Source organism: Ctenocephalides felis, unplaced genomic scaffold (assembly GCF_003426905.1).
Source record: "Ctenocephalides felis isolate EL2017-DRISC unplaced genomic scaffold, ASM342690v1 CF-g0.4_SCAFFOLD_01886, whole genome shotgun sequence".
NCBI lineage: Eukaryota > Metazoa > Arthropoda > Insecta > Siphonaptera > Pulicidae > Ctenocephalides > Ctenocephalides felis.
In genome coordinates this window covers 104090731-104109295 of record NW_020538040.1, presented here as the reverse complement: position 1 = coordinate 104109295, position 18565 = coordinate 104090731, and the positions used below count along the sequence as shown (strand labels likewise).

At 31.1% G+C, this 18565-nt stretch overlaps 1 protein-coding gene across 1 annotated transcript in view; it reads right to left on the bottom strand.

Annotated features, from left to right (window-relative positions):
• Window positions 1-3929: 3929 nt before the first annotated feature.
• The window catches only part of LOC113375624 (lachesin-like), a 312938-nt gene continuing 298302 nt past the window's right edge, over window positions 3930-18565 (bottom strand). Inside the window, exons 7-8 of the mRNA XM_026615555.1 lie at window positions 4340-4510; window positions 3930-4276 (exon numbers count right to left, since the gene is read on the bottom strand). Of these exons, the coding sequence (XP_026471340.1) occupies window positions 3930-4276; window positions 4340-4510 (518 nt within the window). The remainder of the gene's footprint in view (window positions 4277-4339; window positions 4511-18565) is intronic.

Genomic DNA, 18565 nt, shown 5'->3' with positions numbered 1-18565 from the left:
TCGAAAATTAAATTTCAGTAAATCAACCCGAGTATTGAAATCAAATCAGTATTAAACATCAAACACATATTGCATTGTCCATTCTCAATTCACATCAACATATTTTTCTGAAAACAGGGCCGTTTATATTCAAACAAAATTCGCGGGCACTTCTTTCATTATTCACAAATATTTATTTTTTAATTTATGGGATAAAGTAACTTGAAACGTTTTTTTCTTATTTAGTTGCATATTTCTGATTCTTTGACAATACCAGATGGCATTTCTATACATAAAAGAATTTTCAAAGTATTGACTGTAATTGGTCAAACAATATTTAAATCGCCTTATATGGCTGGGAATGATGAAAAGTGCCGATTTAGCAAAAACGGCACTGTTTTTTGGATAACTCGAAATAATAAAGATGATTTACAATACTGTAATAAATAAATAATTTAAATAATTTGAATAATCAAACATAAGCATAACTAATTAAGCATGATTACCTAAAAGTACCTACTACCCTTTTGGCTATTTCCATAAATACTTATTTTACACCTTTGGTACTAAAGACTATTTTCTGAGTATTTGTACCTTATGTACAGAAATATATAGATTATATATATACATATTACATATATAAACAGAATAACGAAGTGGTGCAATGATATAAGTAAAATATTTTCATAAAACACATATAAAGAATTCGAATGCCCACAACACACATTTCGTTATTATACATATATAGATCTATATTTTTTATTTATTATTTAAAATATGATTTCAAAAATAACGCATACATATATCATTTCATAGTCTACTATCGTAATATAAAAGAAAGTGTTCTCTCCTTGATTATAGAAATAAATTTTCATGTATGTTTAAGTAGGTTCAATTCTGATCGAAACGTGCTTTTCCTTATAATTGTGCTTATCAGAATTACTAGGATACTTTTGCATTTTTTGTTATTTGGATTTATATTACAACTGTTATAAAATAAATTACGTAAATTGAACGAAAGAAATATATAAATACAAAAAAATATAAAAAAACTAGTAATTAAAACTAAATGTAAACTCCTCGAATTTATCTTATTGTAAACAAATACTATATAAATGAAATTGATATTTTTATTAAAAGAAAATTTTGATAAGCACACAAATAATACATGTCTATTAAATTATTATTTAACATAATCAGTAAGGTTTCCTATCTTCCACCTCAAAATCGAACCTCATCCTCATACTCACAGCGCAAATAATATATAATAAATATACGCCCTACATTCTTCATATTAATTATATTCACAATTTCTTATAATATATTTAAGTTAGATTAATTTATGATATAAAATTTATTTAACATTATAATAATTTTGCTTTTTCAACTACATTGATTTATGTCTCATACTGGTACCCCGGACGCAGGAATACCTATCTATGCCTAGACTGTACCAGAGAATATGCATCCGAGAAAAATAACATAAAACATAGTATAGCAGCTTTTGCCAAATGAATAAAATACTTCAGAATACATCTTCATTTTTTTTATGCTAAGTGCTAAGCGCGTTCCAAAATAAATGAGACTTGAATCACAAAATCGTTTGTGGTGGTAATTATATGTGAACATATAAACATTAAAAAATATGTCCCTTCTTAGATCTTATGAAAATATTAATTTTCAATTCAGTAAAAGTTAACGTATTGTGTCTTAAGTGACGGAATGTCAATATTCCGTAGAGCGGAGATTAAAAATCCACGAGTAAAAAGATCCACCACCGATATCTAAAAAACAAGTCAAATTAGGAATTATTTAATAACAATAATTAAATGCTTGATTTTCACGACGTCGATATCGGTTATAAATTTTGAAAAACAGCAAAAACACATTTTTACAATTATGAATTAGTTGGGATTTTTACTAAACATAGTCTGTTTGATATGTGTTATTTAATTTGATATAGTTGGTTTGGTTTTAACAATATAATTGCTCCAAGTCAAATAAGACCTTTGTGCGCCCCTCTGCCCCATTGTAATTGCCTGTGAAAAGTCATACAAAATGTATGCAATAATATTCAGAAATATAGTCCATGGTCAATTACTTTTAGCTTTCTCTTGAAATGCTTTTGGGTGGTAAATAAATCAAAATATTTATTATGGAACGCGCTATGTAAGCAAATTATAATCAAAACATCACAGCCCTAAAATTATATTTTCTATAGCTTTGATTATTATATAATATACATATTAACAAAATATGCACTAATGCTTAATCAAAGTAATGAATCATTTACATTTTTTTTCGTGTATGCATATTCTCGATTGCACAGCAATTTTCGTTTCTACGTAAAAACTCCTTCTAAAATTTTTCTTTTACAAAATATAAATCTCACACAATTTTTGTAAACACATCACACCGTTTTATATTATATTAATCATATTAAATCTTACTGGAACGTGGAATTATTAAAAAAAAAGAATTACAAAAGGTACACGGGGAGCAAACCTACGTTAGTTAAGCGAATATTAATTGTTACACAAAAATTAGTGATCTTTTTATTGTCACTACACATGGTAATCGGTATCGGGCAGTTTGACAAGCGATATAAAAATACACAATATATATATATATATATATATATATATATATATATATATATATATATATATGTACCAACTCAGACTTAAAAAATAGTCGACGTCAAAAAGACGTATCGATCATGTCAAATATTTCATTTTAAATGCTGTGCTTTATGATTTGTTTCAAAATTCTTGAAAGAAAAACAATTGAACAATTGTTTAACTTATGTTGTTAAATTAAGTAATAAAAATTATTTAGACTTATTGAAAAAAATAATAGGTAACAAAGAAGTAGTGATGTTATTATGAACGAGAAAAAAATACGTTAAACGAGTCATTCTTTTCAAAAAATTAAATTTGCCTGAAAAATATTGATTTACGCTATATAAAAAGAAAAAACTAAATATTTTTCTATTATAGTTTTTATTAATACCTTTCTATTTTGAACCCTTTGATACCGATCACCAACGCTGCTTGCTTTTGGCTTTCTTAAAGATTTTTGCTTCCATAAGTCGAAAATAATTGTAGAGTGAGTTTGTCTTAGAATTAGCATCTGATCTAGTCTTGTAAATAATATATGAAACCGTAGATATGAAGATAAAACAACATATACTTCATTTTTAAAATTCTTGCCTGACCCAATTATCAAAATAGATTTATTATGACATGTACATGCACAATAATTTCTTGACATTATTCATATTAAAATTCTTAGTTTTTCCAACTTAGATCCAACGTTATTTGTTGTTACTGATTTATATTAATCTTCAATTCAAAAGTATTATTTTTAAAAGTCATAATAATCAAGAATGTCAATATTGCTTTCCGCGTTTCTTTATGCCATTCAAAAATATATTTTGAAAATATGCTCAATGGTTTATGCATAAGTAATTTTTCTATCTTACATGTTAGAGAATGTATTATTCAGTACCACATTCATATTCAGTAAGCCCATTTAACTTTTTAGTTGCAACATCAACATATCGCCAAAAGTCTTTTTTAAATAAGTTTATTTGCAACGTGACTTCAAAACGAGAAAAGTTTGACCGTGTGAAGCGCATATTTGTTATTTATTCAAGTTATGTACTAAACGAATACATTGTATGTCTGAACTTTAATATTGCGTTCCGAATTGTTTTCCACAGATCAATAGATATAATTAGAAAAATTACAACGATATCAGATACATTTAAATCTAACACTTTAATTGTTATAATTGCCATAACATTTAAAAAATCAATAAGATGCTGATTTAGCTTACCTACCAGTAGTATTCTATGAACAATCTTATGATTATCTGATGACACCTCAATCCACAATGTATGCTACGGCTTATGAAAACAACGAAGTTTTAAAATCACAAAGACATGGTTACCAAAATACGGCAATCCGCGCGGCTGCCATCGTTCCTACCGCCAGTGCGAAAATCAACAGAGAGTGTGAATTTCGCGTCGTGTACGCGTCCGCCGTCACCGAGGGCGACAGAGGCCCCGGGACGCTCTGCGCCGAGAGCTGTCCGCCCCGAGCGGGAGAGTGTCCTGCAGCTGATCCTCCCCGGCCGGACGTACCGGAGGAAGATATCGCTTGGTTACTTCCAGCAATAGTCTGCTCGTCGTTGTCATCGGGATCACGTTCGGCAGAGCCGAACTGTAAACCGTCAGGATAATCTTCTTCGTCGTACCGGGGATGAAAAACGCGGCGAGTAGGCCCAGGAATTTCTGCAACATAAACATATGCATACTATTCTACGTACAAAATAAGCAGTTTGATATCAAACTTACCATATAATCGGATATTGCTTTCTACGTCACCCAAAGAATTTTTAGCAATGCAACGGTATGATCCAACGTCTTCGAGTTGTAGACGTCGAATTGTCACCGACATTCGAGTTTCGAATAAAGATCGAGAACTCATTCCGACTTCGTACTTGTTAGATGATATCACCATCCCACCTGAAATAAAAATTACACGCCATATTAAATTTTGATATATTTTTTTAGTCTAAGATAATTGTGCACATAAAAAACCATTAAATTATTTTTATTAATTATCAACTCTAACGTTATCTACCTTTTGCTGATTTTCAAAATAATATTTGCTTGATATAAATTTAGTTATTAACTTCCCGAAAGAGAAGTTTGTTTTCATAAACAAATCCGATTCGCTAATTTTATGTTTTCTCGACGTTTCATTCTGAATCGAATGAGACAAAATTTGGAAAAAGTATGTGTGTGTGTGTGCGTGTGCACGCACAGATTTTTTGCCGTAAATCGACGTTTTCTCAAAAATGGCTGGACCGATTTCAAAAATTTAAAAGCCATTCGATGTATCTCGTTAAGGACTAGCGTTTATCAACTTTGCGCAACGATCATCCAAGCCGTTTCTTTGTAAATCGCAGAAAAGTGAAAACTTTTTCGTCCACGTTTTAGCTCGCAATTCTGAATCGATTTTGAAAATTCAAAAACCGTTCGAAAGATATTGGTTGGGAATCGTGCTGATTAGTTTTTGGTGAAGATCGGCCGGGCCGTTTTCTTGTAATAAAGTTAAAAAAAAATTCGGCGATTTTTATGATTTTTTTTGACGGTAGATATCATAGTCTTCTAGATCATACTAAGATATTACCGCCCTACGACAACTCGTTTAGCTTTAAAAAATCGTCAAAGTTTGCTAAAATTGGTATCGTTTTTTTTGGCATTTGTCAAAATTAGACTTTTCATCGACGTTTGCTCAAAAACGCCTGAACCGATTTCAGAAATTTAAAAGCCATTCGACGTATCTCAATGAGCACTACAGTTTGTCAGTTTTGTGAGACGATCTGCCGAGCCGTTTCTTTGTAATTTGAAAAAGCGTTTTAAACTTTTCGTCCACATTTAAGCTCATTCTACCGAATCGATTTTAAAAAATCAAAAACTGTTCGAAAGATATTAGTTGGGAATGATACTGATTAGTTTTAGGTGAAAATCTACCGAGCCGTTTTCTCGTAATTAACTGTTGAAAAAAAAATTTAAGCCGATTTTTATGGAACTATTTTCGGCTTACTGAAACTTACTGAAATATTACGGCCTTACGACAAGTAGTATAATTTTAAAAATTTATCAAAGTTTGAGAAAGTGAGTAGTTTTTTTGACATTTGTTAATATTAAAATTAGACGATTTACTTAGTATGACGATAGAGTACCTGGTTTTAATGAACATACTAAACCATTAAACTGGTGTTCACGCCAAATTAGACGTGACAACGCTGCACTCATATTTTTCTAAGAAATTATTACATTTGCAACGACGCATAGGCAATTTGCATCTCAAGATTCAACTACAAAGGGTTCTGCTAGATACCTGAAGCCGGCACTAACAATATAGTCTTAACCCGGTCGCCAAGCTATCCACATTCAAATATTCCAATATTATATCAATACTAAAACTTTATTATACAAACAGTGTAAATTATATTCTATAAATAAATAAGTGTAAATCTATTTGTTATCAATCAATATTTACATTTAAAACGGTTGATAGAGCCACTAATTCTATCTGGTCCTTCAGCTTATACTTCAACAAAAAACATTGGTCCAAAACGAACCGGATGCGTCACCAGTGCGAAGAAAATAATTAAAATCTTAAATCTAAATCAAAAATTAAATAAAGTGAAAGTTCTAAACAAGACAGGAAGTTCTAACTTTGGCGCTACACCTACGAGCGAGCAAGCAGCGAGTATATCAGGTTAGTCAAGCATTCCTTCCTATCAATCTTTCCTTATTTTAATATTTAGAGTTTTAATTCAATCTGTGTCAAAATGGAATCATTAAATAAACTCAAAATGAAACAGCGAGTTACTAAAACACGTTTAACAAAATACGAAAAAGTGTGCAGGCAAATGTCGGAACTACCTGCTTGCGACTTAAACATTGCAGACATAAAACGCCTTATCGATGATGTGAAGCCTTTGTTTGAAATATTTGAAAATACCGTAATTAGTATAACAGCATTGCTAGAAGACGAAAGTCAAATTAATAATTTAATAGAAATAGAGTTAGATGAATTTTTTGAAAAACATAATAGTTGTTTATCAACTTTACTTAAACTTAGTCAGGCATCAAGTAAGTCGGATACTAGTTCGAATAGTAATTCCAATGATACCACTATAACAAGTAATTCGAACAACATAAAACTACCTCAAATCAATTTACCTCAGTTTGACGGCTCTTACTTAAATTGGCTACAATTTTATGATTCGTTTTCTTCTTTAATTCATAATGATTGTAACATCGGTAATTCTCAAAAATTTTATTATTTAAAATCATGCGTAAAAGGAGAGGCGGCAAGCCTTATAGAATCCCTACCGGCAACTGCCGATAATTATATAATTGCGTGGGATTTACTAAAAACGCGTTTCGAAAATAAGAAAATAATCGTAAACAATCATATTAAAAAATTATTTGATCACCCGCCAATGCATAACGAATCAGGTAAAGACCTTCGTAATCTAATAGATGCGTTTAATAACCATTAAGATGCTTAAAAATGTTACAACAACCCGTCGATCAATGGGACGCGTTATTAAATTATCTTGTAATTTCTAAAATTGATAAGAAAACTCATAAAGAGTGGGAGATGTTAATGAATAAAGGCTCTGAACTAGTTACATTTTCCGAACTTAGCAATTTTTTAAATCAACGCTGCACAATATTAGAAGCAATTAATCCGACTGAAACAAGAATCGGAAACTCTAGTAAATTTAAAGATATAAAACCTAATTACACAAAACATACAAAGTCTTACGCTACATCCACTAATCACAAAAATATTTGCCCAATTTGCAAAGAGCCATTTCATTCACCGTTCAAATGTCAAGGTTTTCGGACACTATCTCCAGAAGATAGAGTAAGCAAAGTAAATCAATTAAAACTATGCACGAATTGCTTACGTTACAATCACAACAGCGATCAATGTACTTCTTTAAATCGTTGTGCCTTTGTAATTCAAATCATCATAGTCTTCTGCATATAGACTCAAGCCAATTACCAGCTGTTAATAATGCACCACAAAATGTTTCGTGCCATACCGAAAATGATTCAAGTCAAATCATCTTATCTACCGCAGTAATTAATGTATTAGATAGCAATAATAGATATAGAGCATGTAGAGTATTATTAGATTCGGGATCACAATCCAATTTCATCACGGAGAAATTTGCTAATGAACTCGGTTTACATAAACAATCAATAAATATGTCAGTCCGGGGAATAAATCAAAATTCAACGGAAATTAAGTCAAAAACAACAATTACTTTAAAATCGTGCATTAATAACTTTTCATTAGATCTATCCTGCTTTATCTTAAAAAATATAACAAATAATTTGCCGACGGTGTCATTCAATAAAAATATTTTAAATATCCCAAATTATATAAAATTAGCGGATCCCACATTTAATAAAAGCGATAAAATCGATATTTTAATAGGTTCGGAAATATTTTGGAATATATTTTGTAAAGGATATATTCATCTAGGAAAAAATAGACCTATTTTGCAAAATACACAGTTCGGGTGGGTTATTGCTGGCAGCGTACCTCTCAACAATTCCAGTTCTTTTACGATATGTCATCATACGGCTAATTTAGAAAATCAAGTTCAAAAATTCTGGGAACTGGAAGCGTGTAGCGATATACAACATTTTACCGAATCAGAAAAACAATGCGAACAGCATTTTGTTGCCAATACAACGCGGGCAAACGACGGGAGATTTATAGTTAAAATTCCGTTTACAGACAATATAAAAAAAATAGGGAATAGTAAGCAAATCGCGTTTAAACGTTTTATTTCACTTGAAAACCGTTTACGAACAAACAAAAATCTATTTAACGAATACAAAAATTTCATGAATACTTATATAACACTAGGGCACATGAGCGAAGTCAACGAATCTTCCGAACCCGCGGCGTGTTTCTATTTGCCTCACCACGGGGTGATAAAACCAGACAGTTTAACAACGAAATTGCGTGTAGTGTTCGATGCATCTTGCAAAACCGATGCAGGCCTGTCGTTGAATGAACTACAACTTGTTGGACCCACAATTCAAAACAATATTTTCTCTATTATACTAAGATTCAGAAGACATGCGTTTGTACTTACAGCTGATATAGAAAAAATGTACAGACAAGTTTTGGTTCACGAAAACGACAGAAAAATGCAACGAATATTCTGGAGGGACAATCCTAATAGCAAATTAAAAATTTATCAATTAAATACAGTTACATACGGAACAGCTTCTGCGCCGTTTTTAGCCATACGCTGTTTGGAGCAGTTAGCCAGAGAAAACATAACTAACTATACAAAGGAATGCGAAATTCTCAGAAATGATTTCTACGTTGATGATTTATTAACTGGAACTGATAACATATCCGAATTATTCACTATTAAAAATAACCTTTGTAATATTTTACAACAAGCTAAATTCAATCTATATAAATTTAATTCTAATTATTCAAAACTTTTAAATGCAGATAATCCAACTTTAAACATCGGTGAACAAACTATTAAAACTTTAGGTATATCTTGGAATTCGGTAACAGACAGTTTTGAATTTGACTACAAAAATATAAAAATAAATCAAATAGTTAGTAAAAGATCCATTTTATCGGCAACAGCGCAAATGTACGATCCTATGGGCTTTTTATCTCCAATTATCGTCATACCAAAGTTAATAATTCAAAGCCTATGGCGATTAAACTTATCATGGGACGAGCCCATTCCTTCGGAACTAGAAAATAAATGGAAACAGTTTTGTTTCAAAATAAAATCTATTAAAACCTTGAAAATTGAAAGACATATATTTTGTAATAATCGTATAAACACAGAATTACATGGCTTTGCTGACGCATCAGAGCAAGCTTACGGCGCGTGTATATATGTACGGTCTATTAACAAATATTCTGAAATCAAAATCAAACTAATAGCGGCAAGATCTCGAGTAGCACCATTAAAAAATATTACACTCCCCCGTCTTGAGCTTTGTGCGGCACAACTACTAGCAAATCTTGCGCAAATAACGAAACGTGCATTAAATATCGCGTTTGACAAAGAATTCTATTGGAGCGATTCCACTATCACTCTTTCGTGGATAAGATCTCCATCTTATAAATGGAAAACCTTCGTTGCCAATAGAGTTTCTGATATTCAAACAAAAACCAACGCAAATAACTGGTTACATGTCCGATCGGAAGACAATCCAGCGGACCTCATATCACGCGGGTGCTATACACATGATTTATTGAATTCATCCTTGTGGTGGGCAGGCCCATCTTGGCTACAAAATCTAACTGAAACACAGCGACGTGCAACTGACAATATTTCAATTCCTGAAACTGATGTCGAAAGTCGAATCACAAGTTTGACTTGTACAAAAATTAACAATAACGAACATTTTTTCTTATACTCTTCCCTTATTAAACTCGTGCGCGTAACTGCTTTTTGTTATCGATTTTTACAAAATTTAAAACTAAAGAAGAAAGAAAAAGAACTACTGTATGGCCCACTCACGGTCGATGAATTCAATAATTCACCAAACAAGTTAATAAAAATATCACAATATGAAATATTCAAACAAGACATAGATATAGTCGCGCGTGGGGAAGCATTACACAAATCGTCGAAATTAAAATCATTAACACCGTTTTTAGACAAAAATGGAATATTGCGCGTCGGCGGTAGGATAAAGAATTCAAATTTACCGTATGATAAATGCCATCCGATAATACTACCAAAAAATCATCAATTGACTATTCTAATAACTAGGCATGAGCATTTAAAACTGTATCATTGCGGAGCACAGATGTTATTAAATGCGTTGCGTAATACTTATTGGCCTATCGGAGGCAGAAACCTGACAAGATCGATCGTGAAAAAATGCGTAACATGTTTTAAGGTAAAACCCACATTTATTAATCCATTAATGGGCAATTTGCCTAAATATCGCGTTACACCGCAGTCACCTTTCTTTATATGCGGAGTAGATTACGGAGGTCCTATCTTATTAAGAGATCGTCAAACAAGAGGATACAAAAAATTTAAGGCTTACATATGTTTGTTCGTATGCCTTGTTACAAAAGCAATACATATCGAATTAGTATCTGATTTAACTACGAATAGTTTTTTAGCCACTTTTAAACGATTTATAGCGCGACGCGGAAAACCTCGCGAAATCTATTCCGATAATGGAACAAATTTTATAGGCGCAGCATCAGGATTAAAGGAGCTTTATAAATTTTTGCAAACAAAATCAAATCAAAATAAGATTGTTAATGATATGACCAACGAAGGTGTGTCATGGAAGCACATTCCACCAAACTCTCCTCATTTTGGAGGAATTTGGGAGGCGGGCATAAAGTCGTGCAAGGCTCATTTAAAGCGAGTATTGGGTAATGCTATTTTAACTTTTGAAGATTTTTATACGGTTTTGACACAGATCGAAGCAATATTAAACTCGAGACCAATCTCTCCCTTAAGCTCCGATCCCAATGACTATGATCCCTTAACTCCTGGTCACTTTCTTATTGGAAAATCCTTAACATCTACTCCCGATCCATCAGTGCTTGAAACCCTTGATAACAGGCTTTCTCGGTATCAACGACTACAGAAACTTGTGCAACATTTTTGGAAGCGTTGGCACAAAGAATACGTATCGGAGCTGCAGGCAAGAACAAAATGGCAAGTTCAACCATCGCAACCAGCTGAGGTAGGCGATATGGTAGTGGTCAGAGAAGACAATTTACCTCCACTACACTGGCGATTGGGGCGTATTCTTGACACGCATCCAGGAGATGATGGACTTGTGCGTGTTGTGACAATCAAGACACAAAATGGTGTACTCAAACGTGCAATTAATCGAGTTTGTGTGTTACCAAAACAATAGACAATATAAATCAAACCAATAGACTGTTATTAACTCAAAGTGTTAAACTATAATTCTAATTTTGAAATCATATACCCTATATTATTTCAAGGGGGGGAGAATGTTCACGCCAAATTAGACGTGACAACGCTGCACTCATATTTTTCTAAGAAATTATTACATTTGCAACGACGCATAGGCAATTTGCATCTCAAGATTCAACTACAAAGGGTTCTGCTAGATACCTGAAGCCGGCACTAACAATATAGTCTTAACCCGGTCGCCAAGCTATCCACATTCAAATATTCCAATATTATATCAATACTAAAACTTTATTATACAAACAGTGTAAATTATATTCTATAAATAAATAAGTGTAAATCTATTTGTTATCAATCAATATTTACATTTAAAACGGTTGATAGAGCCACTAATTCTATCTGGTCCTTCAGCTTATACTTCAACAAAAAACAACTGGTTCAATTATAAAAATTGTTGACTTTTGAAAATTTGCTTTTAGAAAATACTCCGAGTTAACGTTTTCGTTTGTTCTCAATCATGTGTAATAAATCCACTAGGAATACTTTTAATCACTCATAAATTAATTTATTTTTTATTGATTAAGTCGATTATTTACACATATCGGGAAGTTCATGTAACTTGCCTCAAGGCAAAATACCAATGCCAACTAGTTTATATATTCAATTCGCCAAAGTCATCAATATAGTATTTGAATCGAATCGAGTGAATTAATATATTAGTATTAATAATCAAAATCAAATTTATACTAATAATCAAAGCGTACGCCTTATATTTATATATTATTATATTTGATAATAAAATTGTTTAAAAATACAAATTATATGTAGGAAAGACAGGGTACAGTTGTGCCAGGGTACGGTAGTGACAGTGGATATAACAGCTAAATTATACTAATTTTGAGATAGGGTCTAAAAGAAGAAAGATGAAGTATGATTTTTCCAACAACTGCTTTCAGTAAGTGCCCTACATTAACATGATCTGCAGACCACATACTTTTAAAGAGTCAAAAGGAAGTTTTCATGTTCGAAATCTTTCGTATTATGTCTTAGTTAAGTTAGATGTTTTTATCTCTTTAATCTTTACCCGAAAAGAACAACAAAATACATGTTAAATTGAACAGATAAAAACATCTAACTTAACTAACAATAAGACAAAGTACGAAAGAGAAGAAAAAAGGAAATTCAACATAAGTAAAAAAAATTCACGAAGAATTTTTGTTAACTCTGTTTAAAAATTTATGTTTTGTTATATACAGTAGAACCTCGATTAACCAAACTAATTGTTGTCAATATGCATCCGAATAATCGAATGTATGAAGAATAATGTTATGTATTTATTAAAAAAAATGTTATGTGTTTTATTAAGAAATTAAAACTTTCTTATGTATGTACATATATATTTTCCATAGATTTCCATAGATTACATCACATACATATACTAAACTGCAGGATTAATCGTGCAAAAATTCGAATTGTAGGTATGTACATGCATATAAATTAGTCGCGGTTGGTAGTCCGGATAATCGCAAATCCGTATAACTCAGGTCCGGATAATCGAGGTTCTACTGTATTGTTATATTTTATTCATAGTTTTCTTTAAATATTTATATGTTTATGTTGTGATGTGTTACATATTGTTGTTATTAAACGATAAATGATTTTGATGTTTATACTTATTGTTTTTAGCCTATTTTTATGTCTGTCACTACTGACCCCAATCGCTGTCATAACCGTCCCTCGGTTGTGGACGTTTGTGCCACTAGCCCTTTTTTTGTATGGTTTAATTTTATGACTAATCCATCGTATTGAAGAGCAGTATTTCAGTATTTTTATGTAGGCACATGCTCAAGTTACCATTTAATTTACCTTTCTCCCACCTAATGGGTAAATTAACAAAATTATGGCTAATCGTACCCAGTCTCTTTTAGCTATAGAAATTTTAGGTAAGGAATTATACTTTTTTTGTAATCAATGCAAAATTTAAATGAAATAAAGTTTTCTATATTAATTTTTTTTTTAAAATGAGCTCGCTCGTAGGTAAGCGGTTTGAATCAGAAATCCTGGGTTCGAGCCCACTTAGAGAAACCTGATGTCAAACAGTAGTGGCATCGGTTTTTTCTTGAAAATGTAGCAATATGCTTCCAAGAAAAAATAGCCAATAAAAATTCATAACTTTTACAGAATATGTAATAATAAAAGTTTATATCATAGTGATGGAAAAACTGTTTGGGTTGCCACCTATAAAAAACGAACGCAATTCATCAGAAAAACTCTTAGAACCCTTGAGTTCTGTTTGCTATTCAAAAATATATAAATAAAATAAATTATCTCCAAATAAAAATAATACATACATCAATAATCTAAATTCTCTATAACAATACTGATATTTTATTTGCAGTTAATCAAATAGTCACCTATCATAAATATTTAATTCCAAAACCAAACTGGAATCAAATTATGCATTAGAAATAATCATAATTAATTTCTATCTGAACTGTACTTTTAGTGAACGAATTAACCGAACTATTTCACACTCTTTCTCATTATACACCGCAATCTATCGACATCAATTTATCAATCATAAATTTTGAACGAAAAATATTATACGAAAAACATATTCATACAGAATTCGCGATTTGCATTTTAATGGACACGCCAGCGCGCTTTGTTACCGCTTTGTGAAATTCAAATATGCGCTTTAATCGACGGAAACAGGATTATGGTAACTGCACCACAAAAGGCAAGGTGAGGATTGGCTCGCCGTGAAATTATCTGAAATTGCTGATTATGATTCACAACTACACGGGTAATAGTGCAGAATAATATTAACTAGTGGTGCATGCTGATTGTACCATCATGTAATAAATATTAGATCAATAATATAACTGACTTTAATTTAAATATGTTCGAAATTTTGAATAAAAATTACGAATTTATAAAATTTGATTATCGATTATTTTTATTATAAGAGATCTAAAAGTATTAGCAATTAGCTAATAGAATAATATTTCTGTGTATTACACAGTTTTTTTAACTTCCTATAGGACAACGGATAGTAGTTAATCGGAACCAAAAATCTAAAATGAAACTGTTCGGACGTCTTTTCGTTTTATTATATTGGCCATGAAGGTGACAAACTTCAAGGCATTAAGCTTTACAGGGAATGGTTGCTACCCCTGATAGAGGGTATAGCGGAGTGTTTTAATTGAACTAGTTGTTCACTTCTAAAAGTAAAGTCCGCTTAACAACATGTAAATAACCAATAAAAATAAATATATCTTTTTTCATTATAACTTAGTAACAAACCAGTGATTGTAATTAGAACTGCAACAAATACATAATATACAAACAAATCAGTGTTTAATACAGTCCACAGCTACAAGTGTTAAATTATAACCCAACAACCTGAATTATCGAATGAGAGTTTTAATAAATTCTATAACTACGTAACAAAAGTACAGAAACATTATTATTAATATGAACCTTTTAGTATACCTTAAAAAATATGCATGTATGTGTGTATGTGTGCTAGAGTCCAGCCGTTTCCAAGATACTGGGCAAAAACTACCAAAAATGGAAATTCAGTTTTTGAGATAACGGAGCGTCAACGAAGTCTTTTATACCGGTTAAAAGATACCCCTGACGATGATTTTAATGAGTCAAAGTGTCCAATTTGACTTTAACCCTTCTTTGCATGATTTTAATAAAATAAATCAGTGTGATGTAATTAATGCTCTGGATTAAAGAAAAAATATTTAAAAAAATCCTAATGTAAATAGAAGTATGTATTATGTAAAAAACAATATGATGGAAATTTACATCATCATGCATTTCCACATATCCAGCTCAGAAATATATAAAATATATTGTTTACAATCATTATTTTTATTTACGCACAAATTGATGCCACATTTACTGAATTGGCCCATTGTAAGCAGACTCTTTTTACGTTCACCTCTTTCTTGAGCATTTTTTATAAACATTCCAAGAGTTTATAATATAAAATAAAATATAAAAATATGCCAATACCACTTTTTAGACCTCTTTGTTATATGATTTCTGCCCAAAAGGCTATCCATGAGATCTACTTCTCCCATATGTTTATTGTTCGAACTTTGGCGACCAGTATGATCTTGTGCTAGGAATTTTGACTAATGACATGTAGAATAATATACCAAAGAACTTATAGAAATCATAATCCGTTTCTTCAAAAAACAACACAAAAAAAAACATTTACAAAAAAATCTTTGCCATACATAGTAGTGGAACATGCATAGTGATGTACATTTCCATCACATAGTTTTGAAAACTTCATTCACAATGTTTTGATATAAATTGTACATAAAACAACAAAAACATAAAAACAAACCCTTTTCTCACTCATTTTTACTTTTACTGTATTTTATATCTTCGTTTACTTCCTTATAACAAACTAAGAACTCGCTCCTTTTTTCCAGTCACAACAAACAGCGAAATTACAAGTTCTAGTCTGGATAATTAACAGTGACGTTTGCTATTTTTTTAAAAATTGCATTTTGTTGTACGCATTAGTCGCTTAAAATGTTACCAGCAACAGTAAATTTACAATACGAGGGTTTTTAGTACTTTTTTTGTTGACTAAATATTATGATTTAAATTTCCATCGCCATGCAAAGAAGGGTTAATTAATTACTGTACTGTAGTAATACTATCTAAACACAACATCACATAACACTTATCAAACAAACAACTGTCCTACTATGTTCAATAAAATTTCCAGTTAATTACCAATTAGAGAAATGTATTTATACTGTCTTTTCTAAAATCAGTCATCTGTTTCTTTTTACTCTACAAAGACGGGGTAAAATAGGACAGCCAGAGAACAAACACATCTAAAGTATTATTTTTAATTTTAAAGAGAGTTTACTAAAAATAGCTGCAATATTCAACCAATGCAAAATATATTTTTTTATAAAGGTGGCGGTTACAAGTACATAACCTTCAACTGGTATTCCGTCAGAAATATTCATTGGCAGAGTTTTAATAACTAATAATTTATTTCCTACAAAATTGTTTTTTTAAATGTATTTACTTTTCTATTTACTATTTTTTATTATCTACGCCTTTGCCAGGTTAAAGATTCAATTTATCCTTTTTACGCCACTTAAGTATAAGCTATTATAGAGGTTATATAAAAACAACTGTTGAATCCAACTTAAAATTAACAATACATCTATCAAACAGTTATATAGCGTATACTTAAAAATTATATTAAGGTCTCGTAAACTAAACAACAGTGATCACAACCAAAAAAACTAGCTACGAAAGAAACTACTTCTGCAACATATTTTCAAACATGGCCGTTTATCTCCTGAATCAAGCATTTCTTGATTTGAGGCGATGGCTGATTACACATATTTTCCTTATACTTTAAAATATTGTTGTTAAAAAATGTGTAACCTTACTCGTTCCTGGGATATTGGTGGTGGACCTTTTAAACCAGGGATTTTAAGCCCCACTTTACCCTATATTACACAAAAATCTGCTAAGCCTTGCGTTTTTGAGTTTTAAATTTAAGTAGATGATAAATATCACCAATAACGTGCAATTTTTTGTAAAAAAAGAATAATAAGATCAATTGCGCAGAAATCTTATTGCATTTGTATTGTATATGTTTTATACAAACACGTAAAATGTATTTTAACAGTTTTAAATTTTCTTGTTTTCAAATTGTATATCTATAACTATGCTTGTATATTTCACAGTGAATGGCCTCCTTAGCTTTTATATTGTAAAGAAGTATAGAGTTTATAAAAACTAAAAATTTTATCCGAAAATGTTTGGAAGTTTTCAACATAAGAATAGACATGCGTATTCCTCAGATTTGAAGATGGCGCAGCAGATTATGATTTTGCTGTATTTATAGACAGTACGAAGTGTCTTGCGTTTTGTTTCGAGTTGACTTTTTGCCGAATATATGTCATCCCCTTAATCGCGGGGGTGTGATTCAGTCGATTCACCAGCAGACTCGTTACAAGAAAACCAAAAATTTCTAATGGCCCTTTAAGGACCGCGGAAAGCGATTCGTCTGTTAAAGCGAGCGGAGCGCACGAATAATCGGTCATTAGCGCGAACGGGGCATAATTCAAGTTGTCAAGAAAGGACTTACAGATAATTAGGTTAGGGTTGAAAAATACGCCCGAGCGATACAGAATTCGCGGAAATGAATGAATAAACAATTTTCTTGACGACTTATTCTCTATATTTTGTGGCATTTCTAAAGTATTGTGCTCGATCCGGTTTTTTCTCGAGCATTAATCAAATTTGCAATGCGCATATAATTGATTCTACTTCATTTATCAACATATTTATTATATGCATATATATTTTATGTCTAGATAAAAGTATGTATTCAATAAATTTGCAGAAATAGTCAACAATTTGTTGTATTGTTCCATACACATTTATTGTTATAAAATGATGTAAATATCATAAAAAATATTTTTAAATTAACCAAAACAAAACTATAGGAGAGATTGGGTGCGGCTGTTACACCTTTGATCAACCTTACTGATGGTTAAATTTAATTGTTTGCTAAAATAAAAAGATTTTTCTTGGTTATGTTAAAAATACTTGATTTATTAAATATATAACTTATTTATTGTAATATTGATTCGATGTGGCTCGAAGTTAATTACAATGTATAACCTAATACGTAGTTTTGAAATAAATTAATAAAATTGATTTTCCTACATATTTTATTCTCAATTACAACAAATAGGGTAGATTGAGTACGGTTGTGCCACCTTATTTGAACAGCAATGATTTTGTTAATTTACCAGATTATTTGTTAGCCGCGGAAAAAGTAAATTAAATGGCAAATTGAACATTTGTCTTCGTGAAAATATTGAAATATAGTCCTTAAATATAATAGATTATTAATCGAGTGTCACAACCGTCCCACATAATATTACATGTTATATACATATTGCACCCTTTATCATATTACATCTAAGAGATTTCCATAACAAAGAAAAATATCATTTTTAATTTAACGTAAAAGACTACACTTATTATATACATTATGTTCAATTTAACA